Source organism: Pseudophryne corroboree, chromosome 9 (assembly GCF_028390025.1).
Source record: "Pseudophryne corroboree isolate aPseCor3 chromosome 9, aPseCor3.hap2, whole genome shotgun sequence".
NCBI classification, from domain to species: domain Eukaryota; kingdom Metazoa; phylum Chordata; class Amphibia; order Anura; family Myobatrachidae; genus Pseudophryne; species Pseudophryne corroboree.
The window spans coordinates 226,772,160-226,796,629 of NC_086452.1; the positions used below are offsets into that span (position 1 = coordinate 226,772,160).

A 24,470-nucleotide genomic window follows, 5' to 3' on the forward strand; every position below is an offset into this window, starting at 1 on the left:
ATTGAATTATAAAAATGAATAAGTACTGTATGTGCATCTTTAGCAGTGGTGGGCAATAAGCAGTATGCAACTTAAACTATGGGCGGTAATCAAATGTATTAATGCCAGTAGAAGCTGCTTAATGGAGCTATTTAATTGTTGCTCCGCTCAGGCTCAATTGGCTGCCAGCACTGTTATTTACGTTCACCCCCCCCCCCCCCCCCCCCCACGTCTCCTAGCTGAAATTAGTGAAAGGGAACCCACTTGAGCTCTGAAACTGTACTTTTCACGTCACGGCCATTAGTTTGGTCAGGTTTAACAGATATACATGGCTAAACCCAACACCTATGAGAGTGGTAAGCACAAAAAAAAGAACAAATCAATATTGTCTGTTGCTACAGTAAACTCCATATGACTAGCCACTGAGGACTTAACCTGCTCTTAGATTTCCTATCACTTCATGCTGGTGTTTTTTCACAAAGGTAAAGTGTGACCCCTTTGTGGGACCAATAAGGCCTTATTGCAAATGTCAAAGTCCAAGAGCCCGTCTGGCATGGCAAAACAATCACAGCCAACTAGATCTGTTCCACTAGCCACAAGTTCTGTACCTTATGTAAAACATTGACTGAAACCAGAAAGAGGCTCATGCTCTAGGTAAAATCATGATGGCTGAATCTTTACTATGAACCAAAGAGTACTATTGCAGATTACACCAACAGTAGCGCACAACAAAGAGGTTTTAATGCTTTATTTTTTTTCTTCTTATTTCCCATAGGCGTTATCACAGTATAAATAAAGAGCGCAGTAGGCAACATGTGAAGAGCAGTTACATTATTTACACATGTACAGTATTTTATTCCCTCTCTGTGCTGGCAGAGCACATACATATACACCAAGAAAGGTCATTAGAATTCAGATATCCACATATAGCAGGGATTCTTGTCAATCTTATGTTCTATAAATATGACTTTATGGTTCAAAAATGAAAAAAAAAAAAAAAAAACAAAAACAAACAAACAAACAAACAAACACATATATACACAAGAGCTATACAAAAAGGTTATCTCTATACAGATGAAGCAAGCATGCAGTGCAAATTTCTGTAAAACCGTATTACGTTTATAATGCTTATTATTATACATAGTAAATGAGTGTTACACCCATTGTATGCTGCTTGGGGAGAACACGCAGGAAGTGAGTGCATCTGACGAGCGTACAGAAGGCTGGTCACAGTCTCTCTTGTGAAGGGCACCTGAGAGAGCTTCTGACAAGACTCTAAGCTCTGTCAGGCTGATCACTTGCAATGACAATGCGAGAAAGCTTTTGTTTATTTCACTTGCAGATGAATTAATGTCATTCAGTGAGGAGAGAATGTGTGAGGCGTCTGTGTCTGAGCCTGTAAAAGAGGAAATTGAAGAGAAAAAAAAAAATTAGACTCCAAATATTTTTACTTTAAGAGGTAATTTAGCAAACCGAAAAGCAAGAAAAATATTAGGGTCATTATTACATAAGCATAGTGTAGGAGTACTTCTTATTTCCCTATGTGGCAGGAGGGTGGTATTACTACAGTGCTCAGGCACAAAGCATAGCTGCAGGTACTATGTGTTTCTTCCTTAGGAGTAAAGACAGACTACAGTCCAGTAAATGTTCCTCATTTCCAATATCCTACTTCCTTATTTATAGAACTAAAACATTTGATAAAAGTTTGGCTACATCCCATTCTAGCAGAAAGTACAAGGAATATAAATGTTATATGCTTCAGATTTAGCATAAGAATTCTGTGCTGCTTTGTGTTTCTTCTATTGCAGTGGTTCTCAAACTCTGTCCTCGGGACCCCATACAGTACATGTTTTCCAGGTCACCTGTAGATTTTTGAAATGCGACAGTTGATCAGACACATGTGCCCATCTAGATGACCTGGAAAGTGTGAACTGTGTGGGGTCCTGAGGACAGAGTTTGAGAACCAGTGCTCTATTGTATCATTGCTGTGAATGCAAATTGTATGGTTCTGGTAGTCAGGTTGTTTCATGCGATTACAGCTGCCTGGACATCTTGATCAGCATCTGGATACATGAGACTATAATTGTGACTGGTAGAATAATAGTTTAGGCAATGATTTCACCACTTGTGCAGTCACTGTCCAATTGAGTTCCCCTTGCTTCTCTCTAGCACAGCTGAATCATCAAAAACTCAGTGTAATTACCCAACAAATCAATTTACAGTACTTTGGGCGTTGGTTGTATATGAAGAGAGTTGGGAAATATCTGTTAGGCTACACTTTGAATTGTTGCACAATTATTGCAACTGAGCACAGAATAGAATGTAGAATTATACAAACATACAATAGGTAGAAAGCATTCCTGACCTGACAGGTGTAATATCTATCATCCACCGTCTCTCCATAAATGTTACCTTTCAGCAGTGAAATGACTGTGTTCCGCAGTAAATCCACACCGTTTTTCAGATTCCACAGCCCTGTATATAGGGAGTGCCTAACACTAACATCAGAGTCTCGGATCAGCATGTCCAGGTTTAGCTGAGAAGATTTAGAAAAAGGAATTTCAGAAATGCTGGAGCATCATCAGTACAAAATAGGGACATCCTGTAGAATATTATTACGTTAGATGCAATGAAAGAACCCATTACGAGACATGATGATTTATAAAATTATTTTAGCCACAGTGGATTGGTTTCTAACACTAAAGGTTCTCAAACGCGGTCCTCAAGGCACCCCAACGGTCCAGGTTTTAAGTATATCCAAGGCTCAGCACAGATGGTTAAATTAAATTGACTGAGGTACTAATTAAGTCACCTGTAGCCAAGCATGGATTAACTGTAATGTTGGGGTGCCTTGAGGACCACGTTTGAGAACCTCTGTCTTACACAGAAGTCACTGCTGTGTTCTAAATGCCGTAACTCATCATAAAGCCAGCACCAACTTTACCAGAACAGTAACTTTAATATTAATGCAAATGGATCAAATATACTGCAAACATAAAGGAAATCTAGAATGAAATTATACCTTCTTACAACTTATTAGACTGCTCTGGATGAAGGAAGCTAAAGAGTTAGAACTCTTCTTGAGGTCTAGAAGAACCTAGAAAGACCACAGGAGAGAAAGATCAATTGCAGTCATGGTTAGAGGGCATTACCGCATTATCTACACATGGACGATTCAGTTCACAACACAGTAGAAAGGAAGATACATATGAGAAGAGGCATAGTTTAGCAATAGCAATGCTGATAGGAACAGAGTGAAAGAATTTATTTTCTTGCAGGAACACACTTCCCATAAAAATGATCTCGATCACATCCCTTATAAAGCTTGCCACAATATACAGAGGTGTCCTGAGTCGTCGTTGCCATAGTCACGTTAAACGGCCCTTCTAGTCGCCTAGTCCTGAGCAGGTTTACGAACACAGAGCATCCTTTTCATGCGGCTTTCTGATTCACATTGCTATGCATATCATTTTAATCATGGGAAGAAAAACAGATGCTCAGCGCTGGCTAAGTCGCATGGGAGCTGGCGGCTCTCAGGCGCTGTGCGCGCCACGACTCTTAACAGGAAGGACGCATCTGTACATATTTGACTGCAGAACGTCTTCGTAGTAATAAACAGGACTTCAAGAACACAGATAGCAACACCAAAATATGCAGTAGCAGGCTTAATAGAGGTTCCAAAAGGCAGGAGTAGAAGAATCCACACTGAGACCTAGATAGAGATATTTTAGTGCGATGTAAAGAACCAACAGAAGTGTTAATACCTCACCTGTGATTCTAGATAATATTCTGAGTCAAAAAGCTACTGTACCACAAGTCATAGAGAAAGAAAGTAATCCTTGTTCTTGTTATAGAAGTTCCTCCATTTTTTTTTTTTTGTATTTATCAGGTTAGATTTAAAAACATCCAGTGACTCAGTTCTTTATATTCACCTCTTCATGAACACAGCATCTCTGAATATCTGTCTGCATCCCATCTGAAGCCTTCAATCCACAGTCAATGAGGCTTTCTAATCCAAAAAGCATCCCACTGTACAGTATGTCAGTGATAGACTTCTGGAATAGAGTAAGGTCACACTTCAGAAACAGAGGTTTGAAGCGAAACAGCACGACAATGTATATAACAAAAAGCAAAAACATCAATACATAAGCTAGCCTTTACTGATATCTATCGTTCACAACTAATATGCTAGCCATCATGGTACGGTTGTAATTGACCAAGCTCATAGAATAAAGGACAGAACCACCTAACTCAGTAGTTCCAAAACACAGTCCTAAAGGCACCCCAACTGTCCACGTGTTAAGAATATCCATGGCTGAGCAGAGATGGTTAAATCAAAATGACTGAGGTACTGATTCATTGACCCGTGTTCAATCGTGAATATCCTTAAAACCTGATGCTTTAGGAGAGGTATGGGGAACTTTTGGTCCTCCAGCTGTTGTTGAACTACACATTCCAGCATGCCCAGCGACAGTTTTGCTATTTGGCCATGCTAAAACTGTTGCAGGGCATGCTGGGATGTGCAGTTCAACAACAGCTGAAGGGCCGCAGGATCCCCACCCCTGCTTTAGGGTGACATGAGGACAGAGTTTGAGAACCACCGACCTCAGTAATCAAAGGTGTTTTAAAAGGTGCTGGATGTAGATAATTCTTGTATCCCCAAATGGCAACCAACTGAAAGATCAATGAGAGAGAGAGAGAGAGAGAGAGAGAGAGAGAGAGAGAGAGAGAGAGAGAGAGAGAGAGAGTGTGTGTGTGTGTGTGTGTGTAGGGGGATGGGGGGAGTAGTACAAATGTTCCCTAACACAACTACTAGAGAAGGAAGGTCACCTCTGAGGTGCAACGTGTTTTAGAATCTACCAACAGACAGGGCCGTAATTACGTGTGTGTGCGAAGTGTGCTTTGTACACAGTGCACTTTAGCTGAGAGCTCATCGTGTGTCGTGTATTGTGAACCCGATTGGCCATCCTATTTATGTTGCAGCACTGTCTACTGTAGGCAGCGCTGGTGAGTTCTGTGGCCAGCACTGCGTTGTACGGGACTTCCAGGTTGGAGGTGGGTGGTAGGAAGCAGGAGCTGCGTCTGATCCGCTGGCGGCAGTGAATACATGCAAGGGGTGTAGAGGCTCTACCTGGAATAATGTATAAGGGGCTCTTGCAGTGCTGCAACTGTATAAGGGACACTTACTGTGCCACAACGTGTATAAGGGACACTTACTGTGCCACAACGTGTATAAGGTGCTCTTACTGAGCGGTGTAATTTGAATGACGGACACTACTACTACTGTGCGGTTTAATGTGAATTGGCACTATTATGTAACCACACCCCTTCCCTGTGAAGCCAAGCCCCTATATCTTTGGCGCTTGCAGTCCCTATTTTAAAAAGGTAGTGGGGAGAGGGGGGGGGGGGGCACGCCAATTCTTTCTGGCACAGGGTACCAAAATGTCTAGTTGCGGCTCTGCCAACAGACATCCTGAGATGCAGAAGCATAAACCTGACCATGTGCTGAGATGAAGCGGTAGACGCATTATATAACTGCTCCATGTCTGCTTGCTCATGATGCACCAACAGTCCTTGCAGAATGGGCAGTTATCTGCAAAGCCATGCATGCAATTCACCATACTCCTGTGACCCCATATAGAGGAGGACTCATCTGCAGTAAATCCTATTTTACAGGCATATAGTTTATTACAAAACATCGGGCATTTTACATCAGTGGATTTTATACCTGGAGACCATGTTCCTCTGTTCTTTCCTCCTCTGGAAGATGCAAATCAATGGCAGTCAGTGCAGCCAGGTTTCCAATGCTTTGTAGTATCTGCTCAACTAGGTGATTGGCTTTTCCTTTTGCCTCTGTAACCATGGCCAATATATCAGAGCAGCAGCCCTAATCAGAATTTAAAGCAGACCGTACAAATATTATTCAGTTGTATATATTAAGGAGATTACCCCACAAGCTGGAATAATGTTGCTAATTGTAGTTAGAATAAACATACACAGTGAGATCTGAGACACTTCTTTTTGGGGGATCAGTACGCAATCCCGCTGGACGGGATCCCGGCGGTCGAAATACCGACGCCGGAATCCCGACCACACAATCCCGACAGGGGTGGCTAGCGGAACGCAGCCCCTTGCGGGCTCGCTTCGCTCGCCACGCTGCGGGCACACTATTATATTCTCCCTCTATGGGTGTCGTGGACACCCACGGAGGGAGAATATGTCGGGATTGTGGCGGTCGGGATTCCGGTGTCGGTATTTCGACCGCCGGGATCCCGTCCAGCGGGATGTTGACCGCATCCCCTTTTTGGACATCATTTATTCTTGTACTCTCAGTATTATGTGCTGTGGTTATATTGCTCATCACGATAAATATAATCCTGCTGATGTGTTCTGAAGACAGTCTGACCGTGGCTAATGTGTTAAGTGGAATGCTTTTTATACCATCAGGTGCACCCCCTTACTAAAGGCAGTTCACCAAGTGTTATAGTGACACTGCAATTGGATACACGCTGAGGGTATGAAATGCAGGGATACATTGATATTGAGACAAATTCACTTCGTGGAAACCCTTGCATGTGTCACACTATAATTATTACAACAGTAATGAATGTGACGTGAATATACATCAACATTTTGATATGTAAAGATTCTTAACATCAGCTACACTCTCTATTTGACATGAATGAATGTTAAGTCTATTGTCAAAAATGTTAGATCTAAAAAATCATGTGTATAAGAAGGTGCAGTGCTGAATTATATTGATGTGAGATCCCACGATTAAGTACATATCAGTGCTAATATATTTTAAGAAATATAGCACCCTTGGAAAATCTTTATTCCTATATGGTCTTGGATCTGCTGCTAATTTACCAGAAAGGATGCTATATATAATCACACACATCCTTTTGCTGAAGGCAGCTTGTTTTGTGTCATAAGAGATGTTACATGTGGATACAAGCTAAGGGTATGAATCATCTTTGATACATGTTCTCAGTGCTACAATTCTATTCAGTGGAAAGCTCAGCATGAGTCATATTACAACGGCTATGAGCATATAGTGATGCTATGGTATGCAAGGATTTCCAATACCAGCTGCAGTTATCATCACTTAATGGCTACGATTCGCTAGTATTTGATTTAATTAACAATTTGTTGTTACTACTCTAAATGGTACTTTTATAGACGTCCGAGATAATTGACTCAATTGATTATTTGGTGCTATTATTTAAAAAAAGGACTCACTCGGATGTCTGAAGTACAGAAATAAAGTTTATTAATAAACTCACCACATACAATTAATTGTTTTAATAAAGGGTATTGATACTTATAGTTGATAGAGGGTGCAATACAGTGAATGCACTTATTGAGTGGTGCGTATACATAAATATTGTTACTTAATTACCCCACTTATTATATGGAAGCATATTATAGGTTACGTTTTACATTATGACAAGCATATCAAATTAATCACAAATTATCTTAAAAGAGTGCTCCATAAAAGCAATCAATTTCTTTTGTTGGTTCTTTCCAACAAATACTTTTTCACTATGTTTTGTCTATGATTGCGGGAGCACCTCCAGCTTTTTGAATCTAAACCCAAATTTTTGAATCTAAACCCAAATTTAATCTAAACCCAATATAATGTTTAGCTGGTTTCGAATTTGGTTTGTTACCATTACAATATAACATCATTGTATGTTCAGTGCGGGATATTAACATAATACTGCCCATATGAATATTGCATGGTATAGTATAGTATTTATTTCACTTACAAAGTTAGGACATTGTAAAACTTTTCCAATAGTTTCAGGGGGATATGCAAATAACTAAGCCATACTTGCACGCACAATAGATGAACATTTCTCCAAGACACACACACACACACACCAGCGTTCTTATATGCCAGCGGACAAGAAACAACAATAGCTCTACTTTAGGCCACTGGGAGGAATTGGTTACATTTAAACTATAACCATGTACAGCCTTCTGTTGTTACCAAAGAATTGCACCTAAATGAAATGCTTACAATCCCACAGTAATAACCCAATGTGGATATTTTGTCAGCCAAATACTTAAACTTGAATATATTATAAAGGTAACTGACAAACACATGACAATTTCTTCAAATATACATAAATTGGTTAGCGGATTAATATTTGCACCTCCCTCTAACCAAGGGACGTGCGGTGAGCTAAACTGCTCAGGAGGCACTAACTAGCACCAGAGCCAGAGTTACACACAATGGGCCTAATTCTGAGTTGATCACAGCAGCAAATTTGTTAACAATTGGGCAAAACCATGTGCACTGCAGGAGGGGCAGATATAACATGTGCATAGAGAGTTAAATTTGGGTGGGGTGTATTCAAACTGAAATCTAAATTGCAGTGTAAAAATAAAGCAGCCAGTATTTACCCTGCACAGAAACAATATAATCCACCCAAATCTAACTCTCTGCAAATGTTTTATCTGCCACACCTGCAGTGCACATGGTTTTGCCCAATTGCTAACAAACTTGCTGCTGCGATCAACTCAGAATTACCCCCAATATAAGAGCCAAAGGGTACGTCTGGGCATTATACACAGGTGCAGCAGTATAAACTTCTGGAAATTTGGTGAGGTTTGGAGGTTTGATCAGAGATGAGCGGAAAACATAAGCAAAGGAGGTACTGCCTCACCTGCCAGACTTTATACTCCAGAGCTTTTGATGATTAGAATAATGCAAACAAGATATTGAAACAAATTCTTTGTATTTTTCATATACTTTATACAGTCAAAACTCTGGCAGAAACGTTAGTCTGACAGGAAATGCTCTGCCTCATCACACCACCTGTCACACATTGTGTTTTTCTTGGTTCGTTTTTCCCACTGTTAACATATAATTTATAGGTACTATGCATCCTAACAGGGCACTAATGGTCTGTCTATATAGTTTATTTGTATAAATTATGATTCTGATAAATAATAACAAATATAATAAGGAGCGTTATGGTAAACTTACCATTGTTAACGCTCTTTCTGCGAAGTACATAGGGTTCCACAGGGAAACATCATGGTGTAGGGTGGATTTAGATCCAGAGGCACCAACAGGTAAAGCTTTAGCTGTCCCAGGATGCTTCGGGGACCTCCTCTATAACCCCAACTCCAGGCACTGTGAGCTCAGTTTTGTTAACCACTCCAATGCAGGAAGCAGGCAAGATAGAAGATGTCAGTCACATAAGAACACATTCTCACGACAGGAGAAGGTACCAGTGGCTAAAGCCATACAAACCCAAAGAAGCTAGGTGCGTCAGGGTGGGCGCCCTGTGGAACCCTATGTACTTCGCAGAAAGAGTCAACAATGGTAAGTCTATCATAACTCTCCTTTTCTGTAGCAGGGAAACATCGGGGATGTCATAAAGCAGTTCTCAACGGAGGGGACGCGCCTCAGTGGATATGAAAATCCAGCGTCCAAAGGAAGCATCCTTGGAGGCAAAGGTATTAAAGGCATAGAACCTAAGAAACGTGTTCAGAGGACCACGCAGCCGTTTTGCACAATTGTTCTGCGGAAGCGCCACGGCGGGCCACCCAAGAAGGTCCAACAGACAGTGTAGAATGGCTCTTAATCGCAGCAGGAACTGGAAGTTGTAATCCATCTGGCCAAGGTTTGCTAATTTGCAGGCCAACCACGTTTGTGGAAACCAAACAGGACAAAGAGGGCATCAGACCGTCTAATAGAGGCAGTCCTGTCCACATGGACACGGAGAGCCCTAACCACATCTAAAGAACGATGTTTAGTCAACAAGTCAAAAGAGATAAAGGCAGGGACCACAATCTCTTGGTTAAGGTGAAATGATGACATCACCTTCGGTATGTAACCCTGCCGAGTTCTGACAACCGCCCTGTCACTGTGGAAAATCAGAAAGGGCAGACTACAGGACAGAGTGCCTAAGTCTGAGACTCTTCTTGCAGTGGCAACAGCCAGCAAGAACAGGAACTTGGTAGTGAGGCATTTGAGGTCCACCGATTCAAGAGGTCCGAAGGGAGACTCTTGAAGGGCTTTCACTACAATAGATAGGTGCCATGGAGCCACTGGGGGGCGGGGGGGGACATAGGGAGGCTGAATACAAACAACACCCTGAATGAACGTGCGAACATCAGGTATAGAGGCAATCTTGCGTTGAAACCACACCAACAAGGCAGATATGTGAACCTTTAGGGAGGCAAGACGAATACCGAAGTCCAAGCCTCGTTGCAGAAAAGCCAGGATTCTGGAAGTTCTGAACCTTTAGGCATCATACTTCTTATCAGCACAACAGGTGAAGTAAGAATGCCAAACCATGTAATAAATCCGGGCAGAGGCCGGTTTGCGGGCCTTCAACATAGTCTGAATAACAGCCTCAGAGAACCCTTTGTTCCTTAGAAGTGATGCTTCAAGAACCACGCCGTCACCGTCAAAGCTAGTCTGGCCAAGTCTGGGTAGAGACAGGGGCCCTGCCGTAGGAGATCTTGACACTGAGGAAGTAGAAGGGGACGCTCTGCTGAGAGGTGCTGTAGGTCTGAGAACCAGTGAAGTCTGGGCCACGCTGGAGTGATCAGAATCAGTATCCATCCCTTCATGTTTGAACTTCTGAAGTACCCTGGGCAGGAGTGACACCGGAAGGAATATGTATGGCAGGTGAAAGTTCCACCGAACTGCCAACGCATCCACGCACGCTGCCTGAGAATCCCTGGTTCGTGATCTGAAGACTGGTACCTTGTGATTGTTGTCGCCACCACAGGGACTTAAACAGGCCTGATCCCTACCAGAGGCAGGGAGAGAGACAGTGCACTGAATACTGCTCTCACCTCCAGAATACTGATTGGAAGAAGAGATTTTTCCTTGGTCTAACGACCCTGAAACGAGTGTTGCACCAACACTGCTCCCAACCCCAAAGACTGGCGTTCGTTGTCAGTAGGACCCAGTTGGGGATCCAGAAGGGATGGCCTCTGATCAATTGCTGGTCCTGGGGCCACCAGGGCAGCGACAGACGAACCTCCGGAGTCAACGAGACATTTGAGATCTGATCTGATGAAGCAAGCCATCCCACTTGGAAAGGATAAACCATTGCAGAGGGCGGGAATGAAATTGAGCGCACTCTATTATGTTGAAGGAGGACATCATCAGGCCAAGGACTTGCATCGCTGAGTGTATCGTCACTCTTGGGTGACAAACGAAGTGCCTTATCCTATCCTTAAGTTTGAGGACCTTGTCTGGAGACAGGAACAAACTTTGACTGTGTGTATCCGGGAGTGCCCCTAGGTGCACCATGCTCCGAGCTGGGACCAGCTAAGACTTTTTCCAATTTATCAGCCACCTGTGGGCTTGCAGTAAAATTACCGTCAATTGGAGATAACTGAGGGAGGACTGTGTGTGAACTTGCCAGAATCAGGAGATCATCCAGATATGGGAGGATTCCGATTTCCTGGCGATGGCGGTGAGCAGTCATAATGGCCATGACCTTGGTGAAGATCTGAGGAGCCGTAACCAGTCCAAACGGCAGCACCTGGAATTGATAATGAAGATCGCCAATACCAAACCGCAGGAACTGCTGATGCTAGATGGCAATAGGAATATGCAGATATGAATCCTGTATATCCAGGGATACCATACAGTCTCCGGGTTCCATAGCCAGAACTATTGAGCGCAGTGTTTCCATACGAGACTTGGATACTCTCACAAACATGTTCAAAGACTTGAGGTTGAGAATAGGCCGGTATGACCCATTGGGTTTTGGAACCAGAAACAGAGTCGAGTAGTAAGCTCTGCCCCTCTGGGACAGAGGAACTGGCACTACCACTCCAGTACTCAGGAGGGAGTTTACAAGTTTGCAGGGATTGCGCTTTCAAAAAGTCCGATGGGAGGGCCGTTGCACAGAAGTGGTGAGGGGGACGTCTATTGAATGAGACAGTGTACCCGTGAGAAAGAACGTCCAGCACCCAAGCATCTGAAAGGGTCGTGACCCAGACCTGGGCAAACTGCAGAAGTCGGCCTCCCACCCTGGAGTTCCCCAGGGGGAGGCCCACCACATCATGCAGCAAGCTTGTCATGCATTGCAGCCGGCTGGCGGGCTGCTTCGCCTTGGAGGTTGTGGAAACGCAAGACTGTCTAGGGTATGACTGACCTTTTGCTTTCCCTTGAGGCCGAAAGGAGCGAAAAGTGGTACTTTTTGCCTTCTGAGAAGGATTAGTAGTTGGGAGAAAAGCTGTCTTTGCAGCTGCTAGTTCAGACACAATTTTATTGAGGTCTTCCCCAAACAAAATGTCCCCAGTGAAGGGGAGGATTTCCAAAGTCTTCTTGGAATCCATGTCAACTTTCTACGAACTCAACCACAGAATGCAGCACGCCAGGACAGACGTACCAGACGACTTGACTGCCAACACTGCCGCCTCAGAGGACCCTTCTTGAATGCAATAAGAAGCAATGGTAATATATGAGACAGGTATTGTCTGGCATTTTCAGAGAAATCCTCGGGTAGCTCCTCCTCTAACGCCTGAGCTCATGCCTCGATACCTTTTGCAGCCCAATAGGCAGCTATAGTGGGTCTACGAACATCCCCTGTAACGGAGTATATAGATTTTGGGCATCCCTCAATACGCTTAGCTGTCGGCTCCCTCAGTGAGGTGACAGACAGAGTGGATGACACCACGAGGCAGGTGACATGAGAATTCACCGATGGCAGATTCCCGCATTTGGTACACATCTCTGCAGGGAAAGGATAACAAGCCAAAGCCCTTTTGGAAATAGGGAATTTCTTCCCTGGATTAGACCAGAATTCCAGTCTGATGTCCCCTAAATGATTAGAATGGGGTAATACAGTTTTAACCACCTTCTGCTATTTAAATTTGTCAGTTTTCTTTGCCACAGCAGTGGAATCCTCCTCATCAGTGATTTGGAGGATATGCTTAAGAGCAATCACCAAGGAAGGGACATCTATTGATAAAGGAGCTTCCTCATCTGCAGCACAGGAATCAGTGTCGGACAGGACAGTATGCTCCCCCCTCCTCTTCAGATGAGACATGAGATGAGAGGAGAATCAGTTCCCTTAGAGAGACCAGGGCACACATGTGTGACCTGAGGGAGTTTTCTCCCTAACCAGGGACTGATTAAGCTGTTGCAGTTGCTTAGACAAATTTTCCACCTAAGGCGGGGTAGTGCCACAGGCGGCCTCATAGGCGTTCCACCAGAGTACCCAGCATGGCAGTAAAATGCTGCCCATGGTGGCTCCTGACCAGAGGCAGGAGCTGCGGACTGACTGGGAGGTGTATGACAAACTGTACAAAGAGACCATCATGTAATGCTTCCTCCTCTGTCAAACCTGCGGAGCACACTCTGCATGTTGCAGGGGCTTCTGCTGATTTGCTGCCCTTTTTGTTAGGCATTGCACAATGTAAAAAATTGGACTTACACAGTACGATAATATAGACAGACAAAATACAGAAAGCTGTAGAATAAACAGACAAGGTATGGTGCGACTGTAACATAGATGTAGTCTACTTATATCTACACAAGAGATAAAAATAAGATTTTACTTACCGGTAAATCTATTTCTCGTAGTCCGTAGTGGATGCTGGGGACTCCGTAAGGACCATGGGGAATAGACGGGCTCCGCAAGAGATAGGGCACTTTAAGAAAGCTTTGGATTCTGGGTGTGCACTGGCTCCTCCCTCTATGTCCCTCCTCTAGACCTCAGTTAGAGAAACTGTGCCCAGAGGATATGAACAGTACGAGGAAAGGATTTTTGTAATCTAAGGGCGAGATTCATACCAGCCACACCAATCACACCGTATAACTTGTGATAAACTACCCAGTTAACAGTATGAACAATTAACATAGCCTCGGTTCAAGACCGACCAACTATAATATAACCCTTATTGAAGCAATAACTATATACAAGTCTTGCAGAAGAAGTCCGCACTTGGGACGGGCGCCCAGCATCCACTACGGACTACGAGAAATAGATTTAGCGGTAAGTAAAATCTTATTTTCTCTAACGTCCTAGTGGATGCTGGGGACTCCGTAAGGACCGTGGGGATTATACCAAAGCTCCCAAACGGGCGGTAGAGTGCGGATGACTCTGCAGCACCGATTGAGCAAACACAAGGTCCTCCTCAACCAGGGTATCAAACTTATAGAACTTCACAAAAGTGTTGGAACCTGACCAAGTAGCCGCTCGGCAAAGCTGTAATGCCGAGACCCCTCGGGCAGCCGCCCAAGAAGAACCCACCTTCCTAGTGAAAATAAGAATTTACTTACCGATAATTCTATTTCTCGTAGTCCGTAGTGGATGCTGGGAACTCCGTAAGGACCATGGGGAATAGCGGCTCCGCAGGAGACAGGGCACATCTAAAGAAAGCTTTAGGATCACCTGGTGTGCACTGGCTCCTCCCCCTATGACCCTCCTCCAAGCCTCAGTTAGGATACTGTGCCCGGACGAGCGTACACAATAAGGAAGGATTTTGAATCCCGGGCAAGACTCATACCAGCCACACCAATCACACTGTACAACTTGTGATCTGAACCCAGTTAACAGCATGATAATAGAGAAGCCTCTCGAAAAGATGGCTCACTACAACAATAACCCGAATTTTTTGGTAACAATAATTATGTACCAGTATTGCAGACAATCCGCACTTGGGATGGGCGCCCAGCATCCACTACGGACTATGAGAAATAGAATTATCGGTAAGTAAATTCTTATTTTCTCTGACGTCCTAGTGGATGCTGGGAACTCCGTAAGGACCATGGGGATTATACCAAAGCTCCCAAACGGGCGGGAGAGTGCGGATGACTCTGCAGCCCCCAATGAGAGAACTCCCGGTCCTCCTCAGCCAGGGTATCAAATTTGTAGAATTTTACAAACGTATTTGCTCCTGACCAAGTAACTGCTCGGCAAAGTTGTAAAGCCGAGACCCCTCGGGCAGCTGCCCAAGATGAGCCCACCTTCCTTGTGGAGTGGGCATTTACAGATTTTTGGCTGTGGCAGGCCTGCCACAGAATGTGCAAGCTGAATTGTACTACAAATCCAACGAGCAATAGTCTGCTTAGAAGCAGGAGCACCCAGCTAGTTGGGTGCATAGAGGATAAACAGCGAGTCAGATTTCCTGACTCCAGCCGTCCTGGAAACATATATTTTCCGGGTCCTGACAACGTCTAGCAACTTGGAGTCCTCCAAGTCCCTAGTAGCCGCAGGCACCACAATAGGTTGGTTCAGGTGAACGCTGAAACCACCTTAGGGAGAAACTGAGGACGAGTCCTCAATTCCGCCCTGTCCGAAAGGAAAATCAGATAAGGGCTTTTACAGGATAAAGCCACCAATTCTGACACGCGCCTGGCCCAGGCCAGAGCCAACAGCATGACCACTTTTTCTGTGAGATATTTTAACTCCACAGATTTAAGTGTGTCAAACCAATGTGACTTTTGGAACCCAAAAACCACCTGGAGATCCCAAAAGTGCCACTAAAAGGCACAAAAGGAGGCTGTATATGCAGTACCCCTTTAACAAATGTCTGAATTTCAGGGACTGAAGCTAGTTCTTTTTTGGAAGAAAATTGACAGAGCCGAAATTTGAACCTTAATGGACCCCAATTTCAGGCCCATAGATACTCCTGTTTGCAGGAAATGCAGGAATCGACCCAGTTGAATTTCCTCCGTCGAGCCTTACTGGCCTCGCACCACGCAACATATTTTCGCCAAATGCGGTGATAATGTTTTGCGGTTACATCCTTCCTGGCTTTGATCAGGATAGGGATGACTTCATCCGGAATGCCTTTTTCCTTCAGGATCCGGCGTTCAACCGCCATGCCGTCAACGCAGCCGCGGTAAGTCTTGGAACAGACAAGGTCCTTGCTGGAGCAGGTCCCTTCTTAGAGGTAGAGGCTACGGATCCTCCGTGAGCATCTCTTGAAGTTCCGGTTACCAATTCCTTCTTGGCCAATCCGGAGCCACTAATATAGTGCTTACTCCTCTCCATCTTATCAATCTCAGTACCTTGGGTATGAGAGGCAGAGGAGGGAACCCATACACTGATTGGTACACCCACGGTGTTACCAGAGCATCTACAGCTATTGCCTGAGGGTCCCTTGACGTGGCGCAATACCTGTCGAGTTTTTCCCAACGGTTTTTAATCATGTGGAAGACTTCTGGGTGAAGTCCTTACTCTCCCGGGTGGAGGTCGTGCTGAGGAAAACTGCTTCCCAGTTGTCCACTCCCGGAATGAAAACTGCTGACAGTGCTATCACATGGTTTTTCGCCCCGCGAAGAATCCTTGCAGCTTCTGCCATTGCCCTCCTGCTTCTTGTGGCACCCTGTCTGTTTACGTGGGTGACTGCCGTAATGTTGTCCGACTGGATCAACACCGGCTGACCTTGAAGCAGAGGTCTTGCTAAGCTTAGAGCATTGTAAATGGCCCTTAGCTTCAGGACATTTATGTGATGTCTCCAGGCTTGACCATAAGCCCTGGATATTCCTTCCCTGTGTGACTGCTCCCCAGCCTCGCAGGCTGGCATCCGTGGCCACCAGGACCCAGTCCCGCATGCCGAATCTGCGGCCCTCTAGAAGATGAGCACTCTGCAACCACCACAGGAGGGATACCCTTGTCCCTGGTGACAGGGTTATCCGCTGAAGCATCTGAAGATGCGACCCGGACCATTTGTCCAGTAGGTTCCACTGGAAAGTCTTGCGTGGAATCTGCCGAATGGGATTGCTTCGTAGGAAGCCACCATTTTTACCCAGAACCCTTGTGCATTGATGCACTGAGACTTGGTTCGGTTTTAGGAGGTTCCTGACTAGCTCGGATAACTCCCTGGCTTTCTCCTCCGGGAGAAACACCTTCTTTCTGGACTGTGTCCAGGATCATCCCTAGGAACAGAAGACAAGTCGTCGGAACCAGCTGCGATTTTGGAATATTGAGAATCCAATCGTGCTGCCGCAACACTACCTGAGGTAGTGCTACACCGATCTCCAACTGTTCCCTGGATCTCACCCTTATCAGGGAATCGTCCAAGTAAAGGATAACTAAAATTCCCTTCCTTCGAAGGAATATCATCATTACGGTCATTACTTCAGTAAAGACCCGGGGTGCCGTGGACCATCCCTACGGCAGCGTCTGAACTGATAGTGACAGTTCTGTACCATAACCTGAGATACCCTTGGTGAGAAGGGTAAATTTTGACATGAATGTAAGCATCCTTGATGTCCCGAGACATCATGTAGTCCCCTTCTTCCAGGTTTGCAATCACTGCTCTGAGTGACTCAATTTTGAATTTGAACCTCTGTATGTAAGTGTTCAAAGATTTTAGATTTTAAAATCGGTCTCACCGAGCCGTCTGGCTTCGGTACCACAATAGTGTGGAATAATACCCCGTTCCCTGTTGCAGGAGGGGTACCTTAATTATCACCTGCTGGGAATACAGCTTGTGAATGGCTTCCAAAACTGCCTCCCTGTCAGCGGGAGACGTCGGTAAAACAGACTTTTGGAAACGGCGAGGGGAATACGTCTCGAATTCCAATTTGTACCCCTGAAATATTACCTGAAGGATCCAGGGGTCTACTTGCGAGTGAGCCCACTGCGCACTGAAATTCATTGAGAACGGGCCCCCACCGTGCCTGAACTTGTAAAGCCCTAGCGTCATACTGAGAGCTTGGCAGAGGCGGAAAAGGGTTTCTGTTCCTGGGAACTGGCTGATCTCTGCAGCCATTTTCCTCTCCCTCTGTCACGAGCAGAAAAGAGGAACCCTTTTGTCCGCTTGCCAACCAGGACTGCGCCTGATAATACGGCGTCTTATTTTGAGAGGCGACCTGGGGTACATCCCCTTTTTTTTTTTTTTTTTAAGGCAATACTTCTAAATGCCGTTTGGAATCCGCATCACCTGACCACTTTACTGGTATAATTGGACAACGCACTTATACTTGATGCCAGTCAGCAAATATTCCGCTGTGCATCATGCATATATAGAAATGCATCTTTTAATTGCTCTATAGGCAATAATATACTGTCCTTATCTAGGACCTCAAATTTCCAGTCAGGGAATCCGACCACGCCAACCCAGCACTGCACATCCAGGCTGAGGCGATTGCTGGTCGCAGTATAACACCAGTATGTGTGTAAATACATTTTAGGATACCCTCCTGCTTTCTATCAGCAGGATCCCTAAGGGCGGCCATCTCCAGAGAGGGTAGAGCCCTTGTTCTTACAAGCGTGTGAGCGCCTTATCCCCCCTAGGGGGTGTTTCCCAACGCACCCTAACCTCTGGCGGGAAAAGGTATACTGCCAATAACTTTTTAGAAATTATCAATTGTTATCGGGGGGAAACCCACGCATCATCACACACCTCATTTTATTTCTCAGATTCAGGAAAACTACAGGAAGTTTTTCCTCACCAAACATAATACCCCTTTTTTTTGGTGGTATTTATATTATCAGAAGAGTGTAAACTTTTTCCATTGCCTCAATCATGCAATGTGTGGCCCTATTGGAAATCACGGTCGTCTCTTCACCGTCGACACAGGAGTCAGTATCCGTGTCGGCGTCTGTATCTGAGGTAACGGGCGCTTTAGAGCCCCTGTATGAGACGTCTGGACATGCACAAGCTGAGTAGCCGGCTGTCTCATGTCAACCACTGTCTTTTATACAAAGCTGACACTGTCACGCAATTTCAACAGTACATCCACTCAGGTGTCGACCCCCCAGGGGGTGACAACACTATTACAGACACTCTACTCCGTTTCCTCATCATTTTTCTCCTCATACATGTCGACACAAACGTACCGACACACAGCACACACACAGGGAATGCTCTGATAGAGGACAGGACCCCACTAGCCCTTTGGGGAGACAGAGGGAGAGTTTGCCAGCACACACCAGAGCGCTATATATATATATACAGGGATAACCTTATATAAGTGTTTTTCCCTTTATAGCTGCTGTATTGTTTATACTGCGCCTAATTTGTGCCCCCCTCTCTTTTTTAACCCCTTTCTGTAGTGTAGTGACTGCAGGGGAGAGCCAGGGAGCTTCCCTCCAACTGAGCTTTGAGGGAAAATGGCGCCAGTGTGCTGAGGAGATAAGGACGCCGAGAAAGGGGCGGAGCCTATCATCCGTTTTCTTGTATGTTTTGGCAGGGGTTAAATGCATCCATATAGCCCAGGAGTTATATGTGATGCATTTATTTTAGCCATAAAAGGTTTTCTATCGATTTATTGCGTCTCAGGGCGCTGCCCCCCCAGCGCCCTGCACCCTCAGTGACCGGAGTGTGAAGTGTGCTGAGAGCAATGGCGCACAGCTGCGGTGCTGTGCGCCTACCTTTATCTGAAGACAGGAAAGTCTTCTGCCGCCGATTTTTCCGGACCTCTTCGCTCTTCTGGCTCTGTAAGGGGGCCGGCGGCGCGGCTCCGGTGACCCATCCAGGCTGAACCTGTGATCGTCCCTCTGGAGCTAATGTCCAGTAGCCTAAGAAGCCCAATCCACTCTGCACGCAGGTGAGTTCGCTTCTTCTCCCCTTAGTCCCTCGATGCAGTGAGCCTGTTGCCAGCAGGTCTCACTGAAAATAATAAACCTAAACTAAAACTTTCACAAAGAGCTCAGGAGAGCCCCTAGTGTGCACCCTTCTCGTCGGGCACAGAAAATCTAACTGAGGCTTGGAGGAGGGTCATAGGGGGAGGAGCCAGTGCACACCAGGTGATCCTAAAGCTTTCTTTAGATGTGCCCTGTCTCCTGCGGAGCCGCTATTCCCCATGGTCCTTACGGAGTTCCCAGCATCCACTAGGACGTCAGAGAAATGGGCCTTAACCGATTTAGGTAACGGCAATCCTGCCATAGAATGCGCCTGCTGAATCGTGTTACAGATCCAGCAAGCAATAGTCTGCTTTGAAGCAGGAGCGCCAACCTTGTTGGCCGCATACAGAACAAACAGAGCTTCCGTCTTCCTGATCCTAGCTGTTCTGGTCACATAAATCTTCAAAGCCCTGACCACATCCAGGGATTCAGAGTCCTCCAAGTCCCGAGTAGCCACAGGCACGACAATAGGTTGGTTCATATGAAAAGATGAGACCACCTTGGGCAGAAATTGAGGGCGAGTCCTCAACTCTGCCCTATCCACGTGAAAAATTAGGTATGGGCTTTTATATGATAAAGCCGCTAATTCTGAAACACGCCTTGCAGAAGCTAAGGCCAACAACATGACCACTTTCCAAGTGAGGTATTTCAACTCCACTGTTTCGAGTGGTTCAAACCAAGGTGACTTGAGGAAACTTAATACCACGTTAAGATCCCAAGGCACCACCGGAGGCACAAAGGGAGGCTGAATATGCAGCACGCCCTTCACAAAAGTCTGTTCTTCAGGAAGAGAAGCCAAATCTCTTTGAAAGAAAATGGATAAGGCCGAAATTTGGACCTTTATGGACCCTAATTTTAGGCCCAAATTCACTCCCGTTTGAAGGAAGTGAAGCAAACGGCCCAAATGGAACTCCTCCGTAGGAGCAGTCCTGGCCTCACACCAAGAAACATATTTCCGCCATATACGGTGATAATGTTTCGATGTCACATCCTTCCTAGCCTTGATCAGGGTAGGAATGACCTCCTCCGGAATCCCTTTTTCCGCTAGGATCCGGCGTTCAACCTCCATGCTGTCAAACGCAGCCACGGTAAGTCTTGGAACAGACAGGGCCCCTGCTGCGCAGGTCTTGCCTTAGAGGAAGAGGCCACGGATCTTCTGTGAGCAACTCTTGCAGATCCGGATACCAAGTCCTCCTTGGCCAATCTGGAACAATGAGAATTGCTCTGACCCTTCTTAGTCTTATTAATCTCAACACCTTGGGTATGAGAGGCAGAGGAGGAAACACATAGACCGATCTGAACACCCATGGTGTCACCAGAGCGTCTACCGCTACCGCCTGAGGGTCTCTTGACCTGGCGCAATACCTCTTTAGCTTTTTGTTGAGACGGGACGCCATCATGTCTATTTGAGGCAGTTCCCACAGATCCACGATCTGTGTGAAGACTTCTTGATGAAGTCCCCACTCTCCCAGATGCAGGTCGTGCCTGCTGAGGAAGTCCGCCTCCCAGTTGTCCACCCCTGGGATGAACACTGCTGATAGCGCGCTTACATGGCCTTCCGCCCAGCGCAGAATCCTGGACGCCTCTGCCATGGCCACTCTGCTCCTTGTGCCGCCCTGGCGGTTTACATGAGCCACTGCCGTGACATTGTCCGACTGAATCAGAACCGGTTTGTTCTGAAGCCATTCCTCTGCCTGGCGTAGGGCGTTGTAAATGGCCCTTAACTCCAGGACATTGATGTGGAGACAAGTCTCTAGGCTTGACCAGAGACCTTGGAAATTTCTTCCCAGTGCGACAGCTCCCCAACCTCGGAGGCTCGCGTCCGTGGTCACCAGGATCCAGTCCTGAATGCCGAACCTGCGACCCTCTAGGAGGTGAGCACTGTGCAGCCACCACAGGAGAGATACCCTGGCCCTGGGAGACAGGGTGATCCGTTTCTGCAAATGTAGATGGGACCCGGACCATTTGTCCAATAGGTCCCATTGGAAGGTCCTCGCATGGAACCTGCCGAAGGGGATGGCCTTGTATGAAGCCACCATCTTCCCCAGAACTTTTGTGCAATGATGCACAGAAACCTTTTTTGGCCTTAAAAGGTTCCTGACCAGGGCTATGAGCTCCTGAGCCTTCTCCACCGGAAGAAAAACTCTTTTTTGGTCTGTGTCTAGAATCAGGCCCAAAAAGGTCAGACGCGTTGCAGGTACTAGCTGGGATTTCGGTAAATTGAGAATCCAACCGTGCCTCTGCAACGTCTTCACGGACAGAGACACGCTGTCCAGCAACTTCTCCCGAGATCTCGCCTTTATAAGGAGATCGTCCAAGTACGGGATAATTGTGACTCCCTGCTTGCGCAGGAGCACCATAATTTCCGCCATTACCTTGGTCAAAATTCTCGGGGCCGTGGAAAGACCAAACGGCAACGTCTGAAATTGGTAGTGACAATCCTGTACTGCAAATCTCAGAAACGCCTGGTGAGGGGAGAAAATCGGAACATGAAGGTACGCATCCTTTATGTCCAGGGACACCATCCAATCCCCTCCCTCCAGGCTGGCGATGACCATTCTGAGCGATTCCATCTTGAACTTGAACCTCTTCAAGTACAGGTTCAGGGATTTTAGATTTAGAATGGGTCTGACCGAACCATCCGGTTTCGGTACCACAAACAGGGATGAATAATAACCCTCTCCTTGCTGGAGATGAGGAACCTTGATTATCACCTGTTGAATGTACAATTTGTGAATTGCCGATAACACTAGCTCCCTCTCTGACGGGGAAGCTGGCAGAGCCGATTTGAAAAACCGGCGAGGGGCATGTCTTCGAATTCCAGTCTGTATCCCTGGGAAACAATCTCTATTGCCCAGGGATCCACCTGTGATTGAACCCAGACGTGGCTGAAAAGACGAAGACGTGCCCCCACTTGATCTGACCCCACCCGGAAAGCCCCAGCATCATGCTGTGGACTTTGCGGAAGCAGGGGAGGACTTCTGCTCCTGGGAACTAGCTGAGTGCAGCCGTTTTCCCTTGCCTTTACCTCTGGCAACGAAGGATGATCCACGTACCTTCTTGTTTTTATTGGAACGAAAGGACTGCATTTGATAATGCGGTACCTTCTTAGAATGCTGCGGGGGAACATAAGGTAAAAAATTTGATTTACCAGCCGTAGCAGTAGAGACTAGGTCCGAGAGGCCTTCTCCAAACAACTACTCCCCCTTGTACGGCAATGACTCCATATGCCGCTTCGAGTCGGCGTCTCCCGTCCACTGCCGGGTCCACAAGAGCCAGCCTAGCAGAAATAGACATAGCGTTTATTCTAGAGCTTAGTAAACAAATGTCTCTCTGAGCATCCCTCATATACAAGGCAGCATCTCTGATATGCTCCATGGTCATTTGGATGGTATCCCTATCTAAGGTGTCAATCTCCGTAGATAAGGAGTCTGCCCATGCCACGACAGCACTACAAACCCAGGCCGACGCCATGGCCGGCCTAACTATAGTTCCTGAATGTGTGTAAATGTGCTTCAGGGTGATTTCCTGCTTGCGATCAGCAGGATCCTTGAGGGAAGCTGTATCCGGAGAAGGCAGTGCCACCTTCTTGGATAAGCGTGTCAGCGCCTTGTCTACTTTAGGCGCAGATTCCCATCGTATCCGATCCTTCTGTGGAAAGGGATACGCCATGAGAATCCTTTTGGGAACCTGTAGTCTCCGATCTGGAGATTCCCAAGCCATTTCGCATAATTCGCTTAGCTCAAATGAGGACGGAAACGTGACCTCAGGCCTTTTCCCTTTATACATGTGAACCCTCGTGTCAGGGACAGGGGGTTCCTCCGTGATATGCAAAACCTCCTTTATGGCAATAATCATGTACCGAATACCTTTTGCCACCTTCGGCTGTAATTTTGCATCCTCATAGTCGACACTAGAGTCAGTATCTGTGTCGGTATCTGTGTCAGCGACCTGGGATACGGGGCGCTTTTGAGACCCTGAAGGTTCTGGCTCCCCAGGGACAGGCACGGGCTGGCTACCTGACTGATCCCTAGCTTCAGCCTTGTCTAATCTTTTATGCAGCAGATTTACATTTGCATTCAAGACATTTAGCATATCCACCCAGTCCGGTGTCGGCGTTGCCGACGGCGACCTGACATTCAAGCACTCCCCCTCCACATTTAGCGAGCCTTCCTCATCAAACATGTCAACACACCCGTACCGACACACTGCACACACACAGGGAAACTTTTTCTGAAGACAGTATCCCCTGAAAGGCCCTTTGGAGAGACAGAGAGAGAGTATGCCAGCACACACCCCAGCGCAACAACCTGGAGACCAACACAGAATGTTTTTCCCCCAGTAGCGCTGTATTATATTGTACCCGCCAATTATGTGCCCCCCCTCTCTCTTTTTAAACCCCCTTCACCGTGTGTAATCAGTAGAGAGTCCGGGGAGCTTCCTCTCAGCGTTCTGTGGAGAGAGAAATGGCGCTGGTGAGTGCTGAGGAAGAAGCCCCACCCCCCTCGGCGGCAGGCTTCTATCCCGCTCAAAATCGTGAAAAAATGGCGGGGGCTCAATTATATACATGTACAGTGCCCAGCTGTACATGTATATACCTATTTGCCATCCAAGAGGTGTAACTATTACTGCCCAGGGCACCCCCCCCTGCGCCCTGCACCCATACAGTGACCGGAGTGTGTGAGGTGATGTGGAGCAATGACGCACAGCTGCAGTGCTGTGCGTTACCTCTGTGAAGCTGAAGGCTTCTGCCGCCTGAGATGTCTTCTTGCTTCTGCTCTTCTGGCTCTGTGAGGAGAACGGCAGCGCGGCTTCGGGGGTGGACGCCCAGGACGAACCTGTGTTCACCCCCTCTGAAGCTAATGGTGTTCAGTAGCCGAGGCAGCAGATCCTATCAGTTAAGTAGGTCTGCCCCTCTCT

General features: G+C 46.3%; 1 protein-coding gene across 1 annotated transcript in view; it reads right to left on the reverse strand.

Moving 5' to 3' along the window:
* Positions 1–712: 712 nt before the first annotated feature.
* KIF14 (kinesin family member 14) overlaps positions 713–24,470 on the reverse strand; it is a 292,379-nt gene continuing 268,621 nt past the window's right edge. The window contains exons 26-30 of the mRNA XM_063940137.1: positions 5,708–5,866; positions 3,912–4,034; positions 3,002–3,076; positions 2,392–2,515; positions 713–1,375 (exon numbers count right to left, since the gene is read on the reverse strand). Coding sequence (XP_063796207.1) covers positions 1,134–1,375; positions 2,392–2,515; positions 3,002–3,076; positions 3,912–4,034; positions 5,708–5,866 — 723 coding nt within the window. The 3' untranslated portion in view covers positions 713–1,133. The remainder of the gene's footprint in view (positions 1,376–2,391; positions 2,516–3,001; positions 3,077–3,911; positions 4,035–5,707; positions 5,867–24,470) is intronic.